This window comes from Mizuhopecten yessoensis, unplaced genomic scaffold (genome assembly GCF_002113885.1).
Source record: "Mizuhopecten yessoensis strain PY_sf001 unplaced genomic scaffold, ASM211388v2 scaffold10771, whole genome shotgun sequence".
Taxonomy (NCBI): Eukaryota; Metazoa; Mollusca; class Bivalvia; order Pectinida; family Pectinidae; genus Mizuhopecten; species Mizuhopecten yessoensis.
This window is the reverse complement of record NW_018408713.1, coordinates 1,587,402-1,609,108: the sequence shown is the minus strand read 5'-3', so window position 1 is coordinate 1,609,108 and position 21,707 is coordinate 1,587,402. Positions and strand designations below refer to the sequence as shown.

At 33.6% G+C, this 21,707-nt stretch overlaps 2 protein-coding genes across 3 annotated transcripts in view; one reads left to right on the top strand and one right to left on the bottom strand.

Annotated features, from left to right (window-relative positions):
- Positions 1-1,095: 1,095 nt before the first annotated feature.
- On the bottom strand, positions 1,096-13,985 carry LOC110462331 (beta-1,4-galactosyltransferase 7-like). 2 transcript variants are annotated; one of them, XR_002464259.1, is made up of 7 exons: positions 13,924-13,985; positions 11,299-11,782; positions 10,286-10,511; positions 9,669-9,752; positions 6,991-7,095; positions 5,794-6,291; positions 1,096-5,759 (listed from the first exon to the last, which is right to left on the bottom strand). XR_002464259.1 is itself a non-coding variant. In XM_021516264.1 (6 exons), the coding sequence occupies exons 2-6, from the start codon at positions 11,724-11,726 to the stop codon at positions 6,085-6,087; spliced, it is 1,050 nt and encodes a 349-aa protein (XP_021371939.1). In that variant the 5' UTR covers positions 11,727-11,782; positions 13,924-13,985; the 3' UTR covers positions 1,096-6,084. The 2 variants fall into 2 exon arrangements, 1 of the variants encoding a protein (XP_021371939.1); XM_021516264.1 differs by having other exon boundaries at positions 1,096-6,291.
- Positions 13,100-21,707, top strand: part of LOC110462298 (ribonuclease P protein subunit p30-like) — a 25,574-nt gene continuing 16,966 nt past the window's right edge. Inside the window, exons 1-4 of the mRNA XM_021516210.1 lie at positions 13,100-13,136; positions 15,918-16,000; positions 16,954-17,016; positions 17,360-17,434. Of these exons, the coding sequence (XP_021371885.1) occupies positions 13,100-13,136; positions 15,918-16,000; positions 16,954-17,016; positions 17,360-17,434 (258 nt within the window). The remainder of the gene's footprint in view (positions 13,137-15,917; positions 16,001-16,953; positions 17,017-17,359; positions 17,435-21,707) is intronic.

The window sequence follows — 21,707 nt, the reverse complement described above, 5'->3', positions numbered from 1 at the left end:
CTCATTAAATTGGTGCCAAGACTTACATGTATGAATTGATGACGTCGTTGTGTAGTTGCCGTCCTTTTGCAGGGTAAAGCGTTTTGTATCAGAATGTTTGTGACATTCCTACGAATCAGTTTTTGCTTTTGATACAGGAAGTGGGTTAAACATTTCTTCTTCAATAGAGACAGTGGCGTGACCTTTTTTTTGTATGTAAATGACGTCATCAGTGTAATATCTGGAGATGTGGAAATACAATCGATATATCGTGCTCTGTGATTGGTTCATTTTATGCCTGATCCCCTTAGTTAATCTGATTGGATGAATCGAAATGATGCAAACATTTAAACAGATTATGGACAGCATTATATTTATTGTAATGAATCATATTATCATTAACATTTTAGTAATAGTCGTCGGTCTATTGCTTGTTAGAAATGTTCGCATTGTGACAATTTAAACTGATCGCAATATGAACACTAACACATATTCGCGAGTGGATATTTTTGCGCTTATTTATCAACGCAAAAATGCGAATATTTTAATACCTCGAAAAATGTCCACTTTTGCAGTAGAGCCGTCAGCAATGTTACTGCAATGCGTACTTCCTGTTGTGACAGTATGGTTTGCTTATCTTCCTGCTTATTGAAATAAGCTTAAATTGTCTCTTAAGATTATTCAAGAAACAACTTAATGGACAACAGTGAAAACGTTTATTGGTATTTACTTTTCTATAGGGTACAGTATCCATTGACATGTGTAAACAAACATAAAGGTGATATATACACCACTGTAACAACAAATATCACATTTTGTTTGAACTTAGGAAGGGATTTAGAGATTTGCATGAATAAAGAACTAGGATTTCACCTGATTTGGTAATTTCACCTATTTGGTAATGAAATATGTTATGTAGGTAAAGTCAGTCTCTGACCCCAGATGCTAAGCACATATAGTATAACATACATGTATAGTGTTTGATTTTCAAAACACCACATGTTTGACTGTAATATACAAAACAAGATTATTACAAAATTAGGTCTAGTGATACATGTATAAAGTGTTAGAAGCAGAAAAAAAGTTCCGAGACATATTATATATACATGCGTTTATATTATTTTTTAAATATTAAAACACATATGAACGTAACATTTTTTTTTTCAAATTATCAAGTAATCTGTGGGAAAAAAACAAACGTTGACGAAACTAGTTGGTCTTGGCTGAGATGTTAAAACGTACTAAGGTACTAAATGGCTTTTTTCTGAATAAAGCATTTCTTAGCTGAACTTTGTCATATACGATCGTACCAGTTACTCGGATCTTGAAAAAAACACCAAAAACCTTTCCACAAATTATGCTTGAAATTAAGTCATATCAGAGTCAATAAGCATTTGGGTACCTTGTACAGTACATTACCCCACTAGGTTAAAACTTAAATAGATTTTACACAATTATTTACATATAATCAAAAGTTTTAAATAATGTATAGAGTAATTAAAAAAATGAAGTTGATGTAATATATATACATGTATATATATGTATACGTGTGTAATTAAAACAAATATTCGTTATTTATGCGGATAATGTCATAACTTAAAGGTGTTTCACCCAATATATACTGTATATACACTGTTGATTACGGAATACTTTCTAGAAGCATGAATCTAATCAATTATATAACGTCATATCCAATGAAAAGATCTCCCGAACAAATCTTAATTACTTGAAAGACAACAATAACATATTGATAAATTGTTTATGATAAAATCCCAAAACATTTTTTATAAAGTTTGAAATATAGATAGCTTTCATTGAATTCGTACAGATGAACTCATCGGCATACATTGAATACTTTTTCTTAAAATTTATGTAAATTAGTGGAGAGACAACAAATTTCAACTTTCATTATCTGGCCATAGAAAATGACAAAGATGACTAACTGATGTACACTATTCAAGCTAATGCTCATGAAATTGCCTAAAGTAATGAGGACATACTTTTCTTAATAATTATAGCAAAACCTGACATTACCAACATTATGAAAGTGACCAGGGCCAGTATTCATGAAACTGTTCGCACGCTCAAGCATGAATTCTGTGCTCAAACCAGCTTTTTTTGTAACTCACTTAAATCGTGTAAAACACTCAAAAATAAAATGTAAAAACATTGAAAACAGTATTTGGTTTTAAGCCTCTTCAATTTTTTTCCTCACATAGCTGAAAAAAATAAATGTTTTTATTAACTGAAACAAGAGATTAGCATGAGAACGGTTTCATGAATACGGACCCAGATCTTTTGGTCAAATATGACAGTTATTAGTTAAAACGATTCTAAAATACCACGAAGTTTAGGGTCTGATGACATGCTTATACTTATCAGGTGAAAATTGCAAATACGTCTTCCTGCTTTGCAATATTGAGTGAATTTGGACCAATTTAGTTATCATTAAGAAACAGGGCAAGTAGCAAATAACGAAATTTCACAGGTTAGTCTCTTTGGGCCATAAAGTATGTCATATTTAAAGGTGTCTGTATATATTGTTAGTATCTACAAGTTTCATTATATTTGGCACGATTGTTACTCAGAGTAAAGTATGATAGGTGGAATCTACGAGATAGTGTGGGAAGAAATAGGGCAAGCAGATTAAGGCAACAGTACTGTTGCATCTACAAACAAGATAAAGATTATGAATGATTTCAAATGAAAACAATAGTGATTTATACACAACTTGATCCTTATTCAACAAGTTAAATTGAATTTGTTTTTATTTAAACAGTATTATCTAGTTGTTGCCAAAAGTAAAGTTGTTTGAACTGTCAGGCCTTGTATTTTAGAGTGCACAACTTTGTTCAATCAATATAGATGAGATTTGACCATGCGAGGCTCACTAACGTTCTCTGCAGCATAAGTGAGCATAACCCTTGAGTATCCAGGACGCAGATACCGTAAGTGAGCGTAACCCCTTGAGTATCCAGGGTGCAGATACTGTAAGTGAGGGTAACCCTAGAGTATCCAGGGCGCAGATACTGTAAGTGAGCGTAACCCCTTGAGTATCCAGGGCGCAGATACTGTAAGTGAACGTAACCCCTTGAGTATCCAGGGTGCAGATACTGTAAGTGAGCGTAACCCTTGAGTATCCAGGGTGCAGATACTGTTAGTGAACGTAACCCCATGAGTATCCAGGACGCAGATATTGTAAGTGAGCGTAACCCCTCAAGTATCCAGGACGCAGATACTGTAAGTGAGTGTAACCCCTTCAGTATCAAGGACGCAGATACCGTAAGTGAGCGTAACCACTTGAGTATCCAGGAAGCAGATACTGTAAGTGAGTGTAACCCTAGAGTATCCAGGACGCAGATAATGTAAGTGAGTGTAACCCCTTCAGTATCAAGGATGCAGATACCGTAAGTGAGCGTAACCACTTGAGTATCCATGAAGCAGATACTGTAAGTGAGTGTAACCCTAGAGTATCCAGGACGCAGATACTGTAAGTGAGCGTAACCCCTTCAGTATCAAGGATGCAGATACCGTAAGTGAGCGTAACCACTTGAGTATCCATGAAGCAGATACTGTAAGTGAGTGTAACCCTAGAGTATCCAGGACGCAGATACTGTAAGTGAGTGTAACCCCTTCAGTATCAAGGATGCAGATACCGTAAGCGAGCGTAACCCCTTGAGTATCCATGAAGCAGATACTGTAAGTGAGCGTAACCCCTTGAGTATCCAGGACGCTGGATGTTGTTTTATATTTTCATCATCCATGACTTAAAACCACATTATCTAATATAAAGAAAAACATATTTTGCATGATAATCATGAAAAAATTGCACATGTATACATTGCAGTAAGTTTACATCATATGCACGCCGAAAGACGCCCATCCTGTAACTAATATAAAAATGATATGTCATCTAAAGTTATCGTACAAGATTATGCAGAAGTTGCTAATGTATATATGACTATACATAAGTTTACAAATATTTATGATTGTGAGTTATATTTCATTGTAACTCTTTTTCAAATGAACCAAGTATCAGTTTGTACATGTTTATGAAAATAAACTATATCTGTTTTGGTGAATATCCTTGCAACCTGGGAAATTTCTGGGCAGTTTAACTGGCACCATTTCCATAGTGTGTAATGAGTGCCAATTCATCGCGCTGGTGGATACGTATACTGGTTCACAGGATCACGCATTACATATACTATTGTCAATGTGTAGAGCAATATTAACAATGATCAAATATTGAATTTACCGGCAAATGGCAAACAATTCAATATTTTCAGACATATATTATCCTGCAAATGTTCACTATATCTTAAATACTAAGACCAGTAAGTAAGGAAAATGCTGATTTTGATTAATTTCTGTTACTTTTCATTTGTTAAAAATAAAATAACTTGTATTTACAAACATTGCTGACAAAATTTAAATACATGTACCAACATAAAAGATGAATTCAAGTGCTAAGGTCCATCATTAATTCCCCTCCAAATTTTACTTTGTTTTCCCCTCTCTAGGAACTATTTCTAATAAATAACCTATTTAAAGGTACTTTAACAATATTTATATTGAGATCCTTCCTCCCATTTCCCTCCTCCAACTCTTACTGGTAAATGGGTTTAAAATTGTTTTCTTATCTTAATTATTAGTGCAAGTTGCAGATTATGAACTTTCCATTTATATGCCCTTATTATGTTTTAATGCTATTGGTGAAATTAGATTGAGTTAGCTTCGATTGCAAAGAAAATCAGCTAACTTGCTTTACACAGGGTTTCAACTACAGTACTTGGCAGAGATTTGTTTTCCTAATTATTTGCAACAAATAATCTATTTTTGCCCCATTTTCCCCTTTTATTACAATCTTCTTCATAAATAAATTCCTGTGACACAAGACCGACAATTAATACGACTTCTGTTTGAATTATACTTGCTTGTTAACACGTGGAATTACATTTTTCAAATTAGAAATTACATAACTCAATTTTAAAAACTTTGCAACTGATTTGTACTATTGGGAATAAAACACTGAAGACTTACTGTTAAAAGTCAACAATATATAATGACAATGTTTTTGGTAAAATAAAAAAGATAATATATATTTCGCATACATGATAAAAATGGTGAATGGGATATATATTCACAGCAATGATGGGCAAAAAGACAATCTAAACATAACAGTGACATCAATTTACTATTGTAAAATAGATTAAAAATACCTGGTTTATTCACTTAATTTGCTATTGGACTAAACACAGCTTTTTCTAATAAATTTCAATTGGATAAATGATCCCTAGAACTTGGTAATGGGAAAGATTGTGCTGTGAAAGCTGAAATCAATATGTTGATATGTACAATGAAAAAGACAATATCTCTGGATCAACCCATGCTGATAGGACATGGGGGAACATTTTGATAACAAATCTTGGTAAACATTTTCAAACTGAAATATATGACTACAGGACAGGAATACAGGATTAAATAATGATGATCCTGATAGTACGGTGGTCCTAGTTTTGAATGTCCAGATGCTGACTAAGATTTTTTTTTAAATCTGGAAAGACAATGCCCAGCTCCAAAGTCTAAAATAAAACTTCATACACTGTGGGTTATACTCAGATGAAGAAGTTGAGACTCACAATCAAGCTGCCTCCATTCCCAGTTAGAAAATGCAGTTTCTTTTTTATAAACTGGATTAGTGCCTATTTGTTCAACTTTTAATGAAAACAATAAGTGTAGTGTGGACCTGAAAACCCCGGCTAATGGAACAACTGGACCTATGCAGGATGGATAATTGATGAACAACTAGACCTATGCAGGATGGATAATTGATGAACAACTGGACCTATGAAGGATGGATAATTGATGAACAACTGGACCTACATATAATGTATGAAGGATGGATAATTGATGAACAACTGGTCAGGATTTTAATTGTCATGTCATAATTATAATCAAATTAAACCAGGTGAACATTTTAATTGAAGGCGGCCAACTTTATACATGTAATTTCATTAAAAAAAAGGACCCTTGTCAAACGAACCCATCCACAAAGTGGCCTATCACAGACAATATTTGTAATTCATAACAACGAAGACTGTATCAATTGTTGATGATAAAATTAGCTGCTGATCGGTAAAGCTTATCATGGTCTTCCTTTTTCAAACACCACTTTGTTTTTTCAAGATCACACTTTAAGCGCACATTAAGCATTGTCACTGGTGCTCCATCAATCACCAGGTTGACGCGATGGTCCACACTGTACTTCACGGTACTCACACCTGTCTCCCTGTCTAGACGACTCGTTAACTGAAAGAAAAGAACAACAATAATTTAAAGAAATATGGGTACATCTTGCCAATAGTAAACACAGACAGCTTACACTACTGCATGCACTGACCATGAAAATGCCAATTAATCGACCCATTAAAAATATTCATGAAATTGCCATTAATTTCCCATTGTTTTATACCATATTAAAGGCATAAAAACTCATTAATAAATGGAAATTAATGCCCATTAAACTAAAAAATTATGTTCAATTTAAAAAATTGTCCTAAAATGAGATCTTAATACAAAGCCATTTTTTTGGCAACAAAATTTGATAATCAAGTATGATAAAACAATTGGAGGTGGGTGCCATAGTGTCTGTACTGCAACATTCAAGTTAGGTAGCACTCTAGAACAAAAAATGCTATTGGAAGCACAGTACTAAATATAAGAAATTTTTCTTACTAAATTTAAAAAGTAGGGAATTTTTACTTTTAACTTTCAATTCTTATTCTCTAAATATTAATATCAAAATATAATAAATTGCATAGTAGCTATCTTCAATACAAATTTAAAGTCTAACTGATTACAAACTAGCAGTACCTAAGATAATTCAATACAATGTGAATCTGCTTCCAATCTGTTTTCATTTGCAATAAGTTTATTTTTGTTTACCGGGTAAAGGTGAATGGAAAGTTAAATAGATATGAAGATCACGGGAGCTAAACTGGAACTTACCCTCGTTTGATTAAAAAATCTTTTGTTGTCTCTCGTTCTCATGGCATTATGATTGTGCAGAAAGGTGTCTTTTCTTCCTGTTTCAAGTCCTGTTGGTCTTCTTATCTGATAAAAGTAGTCAACAGTAAAACCTATACAATATGTACATATACTAAATGTACATGCAGCTTTATGAATAATTAACTCAGTCCTTTTGAATAGTGTTTCATTATCTCAATAATATCAACAGAACTTAGTTTGACTGTACATAATACTTTATTAAGTTTGTCATCATTTTATGTGTGTTATAGGACCATAGCAGCATTTGCAAAAACATTCATTGCTTAAATGAATGATAACAAAACAAGCAGATTCTTAAAAGTAATATAATATGCTTTAGCTACAAAAATACAGAAACTAAAGCTGAATCATCAATCATACAAAAAACTTGGTCATGGAATCCCAAAGTCTTCTAGTGTATATTGGAGGTAGGCTTACTGTTGAAGTATTGATTACATACCTGGAGGTATATAGTGTATATTGGAGGTAGGTTAACTGTTGAAGTATTGATTACATACCTGGAGGTATATAGTGTATATTGGAGGTAGGTAAACTGTTGAAGTATTGATTACATACCTGGAGGTATATAGTGTATATTGGAGGTAGGTAAACTGTTGAAGTATTGATAACATACCTGGAGGTATATAGTGTATATTGGAGGTAGGCTTACTGTTGAAGTATTGATTACATACCTGGAGGTATATAGTGTATATTGGAGGTAGGTAAACTGTTGAAGTATTGATAACATACCTGGAGGTATAAAGTGTATATTGGAGGTAGGTAAACTGTTGAAGTATTGATTACATACCTGGAGGTATATAGTGTATATTGGAGGTAGGTAAACTGTTGAAGTATTGATAACATACCTGGAGGTATATAGTGTATATTGGAGGTAGGCTTACTGTTGAAGTATTGATTACATACCTGGAGGTATATAGTGTATATTGGAGGTAGGTTAACTGTTGAAGTATTGATTACATAACTGGAGGTATATAGTGTATATTGGAGGTAGGTAAACTGTTGAAGTATTGATTACATACCTGGAGGTATATAGTGTATACTGGAGGGAGGCTTACTGTTGAAGTATTGATTACATACCTGGATGTATATTGTATATTTTGGAGGGAGGCTTACTGTTGAAGTATTGATTACATACCTGGAGGTATATTGTGTATATTGGAAGTAGGTAAACTGTTGAAGTATTGATTACATACCTGGGGTTATATTGTGTATGTTGAAGGGAGGCTTACTGTTGAAGTATTGATTACATACCTGGAGGTATATAGGGGATATTGGAAGGAGGTAAACTGTTGAAGCATTGATTACATACCTGGGGTTATATTGTGTATGTTGAAGGGAGGCTTATTGTTGAAGTATTGATTACATTCCTGGATGTATATTGTATATTTTGGAGGGAGGCTTACTGTTGAAGTATGGATTACATACCTGGAGGTATAAACAGTGTATATTAAAGGTACATTGTAAGTTAACTGTTGAAGTATTGATTATGTACCTGGAGGTATATAATGTATATCGAAGCCTCGGAGGTAAGTTAACTGTTGAAGTATTGATTACATACCTGGAGGTGTATATTGTAGGTAGGTTAACGGTTGAAGTAGTGGTTACATACCTGGAGGTGTATATTGGAGGTAGGTTAACGGTTGAAGTATTGATTACATACCTGGGGTTATATTGTGTATGTTGAAGGGAGGCTTACTGTTGAAGTATTGATTACATCCCTGGAGGTATATTGTGTATGTTGGAGGTAGGTTAATTGTTGAAGTATTGATTACATAAATGGAGGTATATAGTGTATATTGGAGGTACGTTAACGGTTGAAGTATTGATTACATACCTGGAGGTATATAGTGTATATTGGAGGTACGTTAACGGTTGAAGTATTGATTACATACCTGGAGGTATATAGTGTATATTGGAGGTAGGCTTACTGTTGAAGAAGTGATTACATACCTGGAGGTATATTGTGTGTGTTGGAGGTAGGTAAACTGTTGACGTATTGATTACATACCTGGAGGTGTATATTGGAGGTAGGTTAACGGTTGAAGTAGTGGTTACATACCTGGAGGTGTATATTGGAGGCAAGTTAACTGTTGAAGGAGTGATTACATACCTGGAGGTATATTGTGTGTGTTGGAGGTAGGTAAACTGTTGAAGTATTGATTACATACCTGGAGGTATATTGTATATGTTGGAGGTAGGTTAACTGTTGAAGTAGTGATTACATACCTGGAGGTGTATATTGGAGGCAAGTTAACTGTTGAAGTAGTGATTACATACCTGGAGGTATATAGTGTATATTGCTGGTAGGCTAACTGTTGATGTATTGATAACATACCTGGAGGTATATAGTGTATATTGCTGGTAGGCTAACTGTTGATGTACTGATAACATACCATGAGGTATATAGTGTATATTGGAGGTAGGTAAACTGTTGAAGTATTGATTACATACCTGGTGGTATATATGGTATATTGGAGGTAAGTTAACTGTTGAAGTATTGATTACATACCTGGAGGTGTATATTGGAGGTAGGTTAACTGTTGAAGTATTGATTACATACCTGGTGGTATATAGTGTATATTGGAGGTAAATTGATTGTTGAAGTATTGTTTACATACCTGAAGACGAGCCTTTAACAGCCTCACATACAGCTCGTCATCCTCACGCCCCCAGCCCCAGTATCTATTAGACATTCCGTTAACCTGTAGGGGAAAAAAAAAGAAGAAAAAAGTTAACACTTTCTTCTCATAGAGCTCTGCAATGATCTAGCCACATTGTCTGAAGCCTGATAAAAGGTTTAAGGTATACATTATTAGGTTTTCATGATCCATACTATGGAAATAACATGTTTATGAAACACTTTGCAAGTCTTGCCATCAGATGAGCACCTGTAATCTTGATACATGTACCCAGGTAATATTGGACATTAGTTTCAATATATTTGAAAATGTTTTATCTTGAACATTTGTTAAAGTACACAAGAAAACTTTCACCCTGTCAAACGTTTGTTTTCAATGGTAAAATCTGTAGTTTAGATTTGAGGTTTTATATGACTGCAATTTGTTAAATTTGTTAAGGTTAAAATTTCCTTATTCTTTATAAAAAAAAAAATCCTGTAATATTTTGACTTGGGAAAAGGTGATTTTATTTTGACTTTGATGAAAATATGGCCCTAATTAACACTAACTTAATTGATAATATCCGTTATAAAATGATGAAGAGTTACTACATTTACCCGAATAAAATTGTCTTTGTTCATAAGTAATATTCCACCAACAAATTTAGAGTAGTTGTATTTTGGATGGTACTCTGGCGAGGCAACATGGAAAGGTCCTTCCTCTGGGTAGCCGTAATTGAGGGTAGGGTTCCGCGGTAACAAGTCCACATCATGCATAGCAATATAATCGCAGTCAGATCGACTCTCTAGGAAACCAACATTTATCAGGGAAGCTCTGTTAAATCTGGAGAGAAATTTAAAAAGGAAATATTTTTGTATGAATAATTTTAAAATGTTGAAATATAAAAACCAAACCCAGGATTTGAGCGTTGACTTCAGCAGTTTCAGAAGTAAAAAAAGAATTTTCCCAGAATTTTGGAGAGTCAAAATATATGTCAAATACACCTGTCCTTTATTATCCAAGAGCCATAGTTCATTTTGGGGAGTCAAACATTTACTCACAGGGGTCTAATGTAAGCCGTGACATTTAGCCACTGAATATATAGTGATGTTACATTATGAACTACATATAGGATTTGCAATGGATTATTTTTATCAAGTTTTTGTCATAGAATGAAATATTTTTGTTTACAGAATTTTTAGGTTAAAAAATTTCTTAATGGATGTTTAAATTATATCATGTCAAATAGGGTTTGCCTTCCAAATATTATTTGGTAATGTAATTTTGTGCAGTACTCTTAAAATCTGTTGAATTGGAGTTGGGAGGTTCAACAACAAAGAGGGAAATAAAGCTTAAAAATTATTTGATAAAAAATATATGCAATGGGAACTAATGTTCAAACATATATATGTTAAATCATGCAAATATGTTTCTTGATTGGCTGAGAATCTTTAAGCTTACCTATAGTTATCTATTTGGTTTATGACATAAATCCGATGAGCTATGTGTTTGTCTTTGAGATATTGATAGGATTTATGCAATGGGAACTTGCATGAAATCCTCTAATGGTCAAACATATATATGTTAAATCAAATATGTTTCTTGATTGGCTGAGAATCTTAAAGCTTACCTATAATTATCCACTTGGTTTATGACGTAAATCTGATGAGCGATGTGTTTGTCTTTGAGATATTTATGCATGTAAGGTGCAAATTGTAGTAACTCCTCCAGTCTATCACGGTACGGAACTATAAGAGCCATCTTATGAGGAGGCTGACCTTCCTTGTCTAATTCAGAGGGGGCTTCCCCTTCAGCAGGGGGGATAACTTGGTCAGGTGGATTTGCATGTTTAAGTGAACTATCCTCATTATTGTTGAAGGTACATTTTCTCTTAGCTTCCTTACATAAAACAGACAGGTCAACTGCCGGAGAAGGAATAGAACATGCAGAGAGGTCCTGTAGAGGGTATAGAGACAGTACAATTATGAATAATAGACAGCAGATAATTCCTAGAACTAGGCATTTTCCCTTGCGGCACCTCAATCTTTGTAAATCCATCCATATAGAGGATATTACTGCCTTGAACCATTTAGCAAAGACAGTAGTATGTCGACCTGGAATGAAAAAAATAGCACAAATTGTTCAGTTTTGCACTGTATCATTTCTAAAACAGTTTTGAACAATATAAAATTTAGTAATCAATAGAAAAGTTGACAGCTTCAAGCTGATTATAATTATAAGGACCTATAAGAGACAACCCAGGATTTAGAAGAATTTAAATTAATTGTCTATCTAAATTTTGGCAGAAATCATTTCTGAAAACTTGAAAACAGCGAAGCAAGATTATGACTTGATTATATATACATTGTATATACAGTATTTGACCTAATACAAGGACATGCGCACCACCATCTATTTTTAGAGACAGAGGAACGATCATGATAAGGATGCGCTTAAAACGTAGCTGTAAACATATTGCTTACTTCACCGATATACCAATATAACCTTCAGTCTAGATATGTTGACTTTGTAACCTACAACATGTATATAGTGTTTGCATTATGTAGGTAATATAATTACGCCAGTAGTCTAACCTCATTTCCTGATTCAAGATCAGGTCAATTGTCTCTGTAAAGTTATTTAATTCATCCTTGCAAGATTGCACATATGGTTGGTTCAAGTCAACTGATTCAACTCAATGATCGTGATTAATTTCTTCAAATTTCTGCATTTATTTTATAATCAGAAAACCCAATTTGGAATTTTCCAGGGGCAAATTGGGGAAAAAAATCAGAAATGTTTCAATAGAGATTGGATCCTTTGAACAGACCTAAAAAGTACTCTGATAAACCCCTGTTTTCCTTTTAGAATAATTGTCTAAGTTCAGATATCTCATGAATACCTAATAATCAGATGATCTTCTGTAATTATAGACCGAGATATCTTAAATGATGCCATACATTGTACAGAGTATACGCAACAGATCCAATTTACTTGGTGGATCGACAAGCGTGATTCTCGCCTTTGACTTAACTTTGGGGACTTGCTCTTGCAAATGCAACCAAAATAAATCTGCTGCACACTTTGCAATATTTGGGATCTTTCCATTTCTTTCTATTCTTAATTTCGTTTTAATTCCTAGCGCCTTGCTTGGCAATACCTCACTTTTTGGTTTAATGTTGAACGTTTGCCCAAGTGAGGAAGGCAATGGGTTCTGTCCCCAGGCCCATGCAGACACATGTTCACCAAGGTCCTTAATTAACTACAAACTGTAAGACACCTGTCTATAAAAACTAATTCTTTCCCAAAACAACCATCGAATGAAACCAGCTTACAGACAACGTTGTGCAAGCAGAGTTACTCGAGGACTTAAAGTTAGCCCTGCAACTGCACGACTAAGCGCCTCTAGCACTCTCTCTCCGGATTTGCGTATGCCTGAGACGGCCCACATCAAACAGGTCCAGGCAAGTAATTGTACTAATACAAATACCCGGCCTCCTCTACCACGGCTGGGTATTAAATCGATCTCATGCCTTGTATAAATGGAGCAAGCTTGGTGTGAATCACACTGGGGCGATTTCAGAATTAATTGACAGCACCTTGGTCTGCATCCATAAATAAGGTTGTAGTATGAGCTATTTCTGATGACATTCTGCACAACTTGAAGTTAAACTTTGCCTAAAATGTCTAGGTCAAAATATGTTTGTCATGACCTAATATGGAAATTGTAGTAAACTACATGCATACCATACATAGAAAGGAAAATTGAGATAACATCACGCATGATCTGTCATGGCGGTTGTTCCTAATTTTTTCCCCAAAGACGGACTTGGTTAATTTCGTGAAAGCTTTTTTTTCATTGGTAAGGATTAGTTTTTTCAACAATATATTATGCAATATTTTGATAACATGATACTCATAGGAGGCGTGAATTATATGTAATCTTTAAAATTAGCACTTTTGATTTTGCTCGCTTAGTTGGCATAGGACCGCTTCGTAGCTCTCTGACGACGCGATATATAAAAAAATCTCTCGTCGTCAGAAAGCTACGCTATCGCTGCAGCTAATCAAACTATATCCAGGACCAGACTTGTCAAAATAAATTGTGTCATGGAAGATGAGACGTTTGAAACTTGAAAGGGTGAACTGGATTCGTTAAAAATAAATCAGTAGTCGTGAAATTAGTAGCCCCTATGTCGAATGATTTTATCTTTGTAAGAAAACTGTATAAAGTACGATAACAGCGTAACATTACCCGTTTGACACGTTCAGCCTCTCCGCCAAATCACAATCGGAAGTCCTTGATGATTGTGTAGTATCTGAACCGGATACAACTTTTTACGGAAGCTGCAAATGTATTAGCTTTATATGCCAGTTTGTTATATTTAATAATGGCACGATATTTTTTTTCAGTAAAATCAAAATATTTGNGGCATATAGAGATATTTTAATATCTCATTAACGCGATCGTTTATATTTTTTATAAAAATATACAATAATTTCAAACATTATTTTCTAAATGTGACTGTAAATAAAATGTAAATTTATCATCTAATAATTTAGAAATTGACGATAATGTTTATTTCAAGGGGGTAAAACTTGTACGCCGCAGTCAACCGTGAAAATCACGGTTTTTCATATATAATTAGATATTCAGTGAAAATTAACATGTTTTTNCTAGAAAATAGGTATCTGGCTCGAGGAAAGGATGATACATTTACATATACATGTGAATTGTATGTAAAACTTACAAGTAAATTCATCTTACATCAAACAGTTAAGGCCATTGTAAGACCCAAATTACAATACTGCTCTTTTTACTGTGACCCAAAATTTACAAACAACATTAACCAATTTAAAAAAGTACAAAGAATAACAGCACATTACATCACCAGTAAAAACCGTAACGCAAGCTCAGTTAATACACACCATCTTCAAAGGCCAACACTAGTACTTCGACCATGTAGAACAAGAACATGACTTCTACTTATCTACCAAATAATACACCAGCATGAAACGATAAACACTAAAACTAGTACTTTTTTGTGGTTAAGAGAGTTTTTTCCGAGTTAATCCAGACATTTGACGATTTACTTTTGTATGTTAATTGTGAACTGTATACCACAGGGAAACAAACTTATACACAATTAATCATGTATATGTGTATCATTGTATCTAACGTTATTAATTAATTATATTGTAGATTTCTGTATTATTGATTGTTTATGTAGTTTACTGTGTAAATTTATATAAATCAAAGAATGTAGGTGATACCAGTATAATGTTATTTGGTACATACATATTCAAAATCTGAATGAAATTAAAATAATTGGATATCGGTTATACAGGAAAATATTTTAATAGGCTTAGCTTGTATTAATACATGTACTGCTATATTTCTTATGTAATACTTGTTATTATGTTTGTTTGTATTAACAATAAAATATTTTAAAATATTTTGAATTTAAATCTGACTAGACGAGTGTGGTGGTATTGCCTTCAAAGTTGATTGAAAGTTTTGAAAAATCTAGTAAATTATTTATACAAACTGTTAACACAGTGAGTGTACTTATATTGTCTTGTTGTTCTTGCAAGTCACTTATTACCTCTGTTTTTCTGCAGAAAATAAAACAAACTGCATACATTCGTTACAGTTTGTAAAAAAAAATACTATTGCTTCAGCTCAACGCTATCGATGAGGTGTTTTTGGGTGTGTTTTGGGTAAATTGTCGTGCCGGTCATACAGACACATCCACACATGCAAAGATGCGAAAAACATATTCGCCCCTATTATTAAAACATCATTAATTTTCAGTAAATAAGGTTCATTAAATGTTATTCAATTACCATATCAAGATGTTTTGCTGAAGCTTGTTAGAGCTCACTTTGTCATAACTTACTCCCTATTACTAACCTTTGTTGCTTATTGTTTCAACTGCTGTCAGATTATTAAAAATCTGCACAGAACCGTGTATTTGCTGGACATCAAAAAACCCAAATATATAAATGAGAATTGTAGTCAATTGGACATAGAAGAGTTAGAATAAGAATGGGAGACTGTAGTGGATTTGGGCTGGGCCGCTAGTGCCAGAAACCAGATCACTGTAAGTTGTCGAGTTGATAGAATGTCTGTCTAGACTTTGGAGATTACAAGTTTGAATCTCATTCAAATTCTGTGCTGTAGCACTTTTCCCATCCAGATCTCGGTATGAATAAATTTGAAATAGCATCTTATTGTTTTTTTTACAGTGGGGTTTGATGTATTGGCCATCAGCTGCTTTTTAGAAGAATTACAATCTACATCTAAAGGGAAAAAGAAACAGAAAGATAATGTGAGTACATACTTTATGCAAATTTTCATATTTTGAATACCAGAAATAACTATTTCAGTTTATGTTTCATGCTTACAGAGGGTAAAACATGACAGCTATTATTTATTACACATATTTCTATGATAAAAACATTATCAAACACACCTGATTTTACAATTTTGCTAGTTTCACCATTGTTAGAAATCTAAATGCTAGTACAATCGAACGTGGGTTTCAGACGAAGGGATTTCACAAGACATTAGTTTTGTGGTGTAGTTAATGTAATATTTATGTGTCTATAGAGAATAATGTTAATACAAGTTTGGAAAAAAAGTTTTAACAATAAAATGATTATGACAAATTATATTACAGAAACTAACTTTACAAAAATCTAGAATTTGGATGCAGTGTTCTGCTACAATATTGATAATATTTTTGCAATTTATTATACCAGACATGTAAGATATTTCTTTTGGAATTATGGAGCCACTTTTTTTTCCATGGCTTTCTGTTGACTCTTGAGAATTAGCAATCTCAGAAGTAAAATTTGAAGGATCAAAACACATAGCAGAGAGATATATATACTTTCAAACCCAAGAGTCATAGTTAATATTAGCGAGTGAACATTTAGAACATTCTCAAAAACAAATTTTAAGACTTGATTTCATCATATGTTAGAATGCTATTGAATTTCACATACTGACTTGAAAAGACTTAAGAGCTAGTGACAGAAATCAAAAATATGATACATCTGAGAGATCATGCATTTTGGAATTGTTTTGGGGTTAGAACGTTTAGACCAGACCCTCCAACAGTTAGTTCTTGAACCTTCTTGAACTGCTTTGAATAGAACTGAAAAGTCATGATGATCACTGGTTTTGAAAGGATAAAATACCTTTAAACCTTCATTTTAGATCTACATTTTGTAAGTGACATTTTTTACCATTTTATGAAAAATTGTCAAAATATTTCAGCAATCCAATATTCCCTTGCCAGAGAATATGATACTTAAAGAAGACGACCTCAAAGATGTCAACGTGAGTGTTTATCTTAATATGTTTACTGTAATTATGGATAATTATTCCAGCAGTCCAACATTTGAATATGTTTTTTTTTTTCAAATGTTTAATAAACAAACCTTATTCAATTCTACACATGCATGTAAAGTTAAACTGAAATTTAATTATAAAAAAAAGTTTGATCATTTGACATGATTTTGTCTAAATGTCATACTGACTGTTTATCAGGTGGTGAAATAAACAAGTTTAAATGTACTAATCTGAAAGTTCATATACAAATACAGTCAAACCATGAAACACAGTTTTTCCTGATACATTTTTACATTGTCAATCAAACTGCTTTAATGTATGTTTCCCACAGTGGACAAGAAAAGCGCCTCGGCAGTTGTCCAGAATCTCCACCATCATCAGCGACGCCTCACAGACACACAAACTAGTAAGATATCATTTTAATTATACTTTTAAAATCCAATTATATTGAAAACTGGTTATATTTGATAATGTCAGAATTAAGTTTGGTTATGATCGTTATTACCATTTAATGAGTTATCCTTTGAGATCATGTTCCCGATGATTTTAGTCTTATAATATTGATTTTGGATTGATTGGAAATATTTTGTGCTACTACAGCTGTTCAGAATTTTCCATAATACCACCAGTAACATCAAATTCAAAATATGAGAGAAAAAATAACAAAAAGGAAACAGAAAATAGTTTTGCACTTTACTGTATGGAGGGAGATAGTAGAAGTTATCTCCCTTGTACTGTACATGTGTTTACGTATATGTGCTGCTCTGATCAGTTACTGAGTAATTTGAAAAGTTTTTCCATGCTGAAAGTTTCTGTGGATCTATTTTATTTCTAACCTATTAAATTTATTAGTGACACCTTTGAAAAAACTTGCCTAGTGTCATACATCAGTCATGTACCGTATCTTGTAACAGTTGAGTAATTGGTCACCATCTGATAAAGTGAATTGGCAACCAACCTTCTACACTTGACACAGGACCAAAACAGATAAAACTGTATCTGTATGCATTTGGTGCTTTAAACTGCTTTTAAACCAAGAAAGAAAACATCAATGCACTTCGTGATCTAGTGACCTTCAGATTGTGTTTTATTAACATGGTTTGTTGGCTTGAAAACCTATGGTTATCATAAAGATGTTATATCTAGCTCAGATGATTACACACTGTCATGAAACAAATTGTCTTCTCTATCAAATATTTTCATTTTCATACTGCATGTATTATAATGATAACAAAATTATGATATATGATACTTGATGTCTTCTGGATAATACACTTAAGCGCCCTCTATAGTTGAATGTGATGTCTTATTAAAAAAATGTGTGCATCAATGATAAAATTGTTTTTATTAATACTTGTCATCATAATTTGTTTTGCGACAATCATGAACCTGAAATGATAAGTGCTCCATACTGTAAAAAATGTTGCGCTGACATTAAAGTTATATATTGTCATCTACTGTATAAAACCTTTATTAAGTATTATGTACTAAATACATTACCTGAAAATTGCATATATTCAGACTTTGTGCTACAATTCTTAAAGAACAAAGAAATAATTTCTGTCGATAATGAACCCCACTAAGAGCAAATAGTTTGAATGGTTTGCAGAGAACTCCAGATTGTAGAGAATGTTTTGGTCAATAACGACAGAAAGCTGGGTTAGTCAGGCAGTCTGGATTTTCCCTCTCTTATAACTTACATATACATTTTTAGGCCTAAACAGAGGATACGTTTAAAATAAGGATGGTCTTATTACTAAATAGATGTGCACTCAATGTCACTGGGAATATACAGGTTGTGGAATCATAATAAGGGATAAATAAAAATGAACGTTTGCCATGGTAATGCAGTCATTCATGTGATGCATTTGACATCTACCTGTATCTATATCTATATGGTTACGAAGAAAGGACCAACTCTGGTATTTCATTCTTCAGAGGCTAACATGTTACTCTAGTAGTAATGTGTGTCATATCACATTCTCATCAAGTTGGTTCCAGAACAGTTTGTAAAAAGAATGAATGTTTGAATTGGTATGACTTAATTAGCACTAGTTTTACTAATGAAACACTGAGAGTTATTTGTCACATTTTTGTTTGACAATGTTAGTTTACTGAAAGTTTGAGTATTTAGTGGCTCGGATTTGGTGTTAAGCTTTAACCAGGATTAAGAAATCTGACCAGGTGATTGCCGGTACCATACCCCTGGTTAGCTTGAATAGCATCACTAGACAGTTTAACTTGTGCTGTGTTGTTGTAAGGCTGGTAGACCCAACTCTTGGAGCATGGTGGTGACACACCCTTCTGTTTGGCTTCTATAGTCCTTCTTTATAAAACGTGCCGCAAGTCTCAACACTTTTTTCCAATGAATTTATATGTGTGAGGATCCCAGATGACTGAAGCATATTGACTAGGGTGGATCTGACCAGGGAAATGAATGCTTTTCTTCTACATTCTAATGAGCAATGGCTTAAGGTTTCTCCTTAAGAATCCAAGGGTATAGATAGAGTTTGCCATTTTATTTACTCTTGATATGTGTATTGTCCAAGTTAAGGGGTCTGATATTGTGACTCCTAAATTATAAGTAGGGGCTTGACGTGACTTGTTGTATTATAGTGTTGTTCAATTGGTAAAAATTGGAGATAGATTGTCGTATACTCAAAATGTAGCACTTTTTTTGCATTGAACATCATAGCCCAATTTTCCAAACGCCAGAGGTCTTGTTGTAGCAGTAAATGGTCACTTTACGATGTTAGGTGCCGATATAAAAGACAGTCGTCGGCAAATAGACGAATTTTGGGATGATACTCTGTCAGATAAGTCATTTAATATGACATAAGAACATGAGTGGCAGTTCCATGGGGTACTCCGGATTCTACGTACACACTCTTGGAGATTTGCCACCAACTACGACATTCATATGTCTTCGTCTTAGAAATGAGGAGAGCTAGTTATGATTATTACCATCAATGTCGTATGCAGCCATCTTGTGCAGTAGTTTATTATGAGGAACGGTGTTGAATGCCTTCCAAAGTCCAAAATGGCAATGTCAGTTTGGTTGTTGTTATGGAATTGGAGGAGATCATAAAGGGGTGATTAGAAGTTGAGTTTCTGTTGAAAAGCCTTATCTGGAGCTATGGTTTATCTTAGTATCGATCAAGTGGCTGCAATGATGTTATAAACAGTGAAGGGAAATCAGCTTCAATTTGTAATTAGAAGTAGTAAACCAATTAATTGATACTAAGTTGCATTCTCATTTTATGGACTGAATACCCAAAGAAAGTGAGAACACTGTTTTTGCATCAATAAACAGAGCTGTTACATATTTAAATATACATTGTGCTTTTCTAATGAATGGATTACAAACACCATTTTGCAGTTTTGATTTCTTTCTTCAATACCATCAATCATATAGTTAAAATCATTAAAAAAATAAATGACTTTCAATGCATAATTGACATTGTATCCGTTTGAAATTTGGGTTCAGCAATGAACGATTATATCAATGATAGAATTTATAATCGAAAATTGGAATTGGAAAGGGCATTTTTTTTTTTTTTATTATTATAACTGATCATCATGCAGTCCATCACTAGTTATAGAGATAGAGTAATTTCACAAACTCACTCACATCAAGGATGTATTTATGGTACAAAATGAAGTACCTGAACTGAGCCACACGTACACCCACTTGGACACCACAAGAAGACTCCACAGTGCAGTACAGTACTGGTTTTGTAATTCTTCATTGATCGCTGGAACAACACAGCCATTCTCTTAGTATACACCCTAGCTGTCCTTACTTTTCCAGTTCCAGTGTATAGCATCGACGCTATTTCCGTATGTTAATAAAGTAAAAAATATATTGCAGACGATATCGAATATTTGAAAAATAAACCCACTTGAGCTCAAAATGAATATAATTAAATAACCAACAAAGTCAGTAGGGAAATATGTACATGGAAGGTCTGTTGGCACACATCACTGTATATATATACAGGAAAAAAATAAGATCACAAAGTTTTGTCGTAATATTGCGAATATAGGCTTTCGTAATAAAGTAATTTCATTGATTTCACTCAAACATATTAAGCATTATTGATTTGACATATTTACCATTATATTCATTCTTGTTTACTATAGTTCAATACAGTCAATATAAAGAATAGGTAGACATAGACATGTATCTGCAATGTAACATGGAGGGAGACATAAATACTGACAGCAGATAGACATGTATCTGTAGTGTAACATACAGTCAATATAAAGAATAGGTAGACATAGACATGTATCTGCAATGTAAATGGAAGGAGACATAAATACTGACAGTAGATAGACATGTATCTGTAGTGTAACATACAGTCAATATAAAGAATAGGTAGACATAGACAAGTATCTGCAATGTAACATGGAGGGAGAAATAAATACTGACAGTAGATAGACATGTATCTGTAGTGTAAAATGGAGGGAGACATAAATACTGACAGCGGGTAGACATGTATCTGCAATGTAAAATGGAAGGAGACATAAATACTGACAGCAGGTAGACATGTATCTGCAATGTAAAATGGAGGGAGACATAAATACTGACAGTAGATAGGGCATGTATCTGCAATGTAAAATGGAGGGAGACATAAATACTGACAGCAGGTAGACATGTATCTGCAATGTAAAATTTA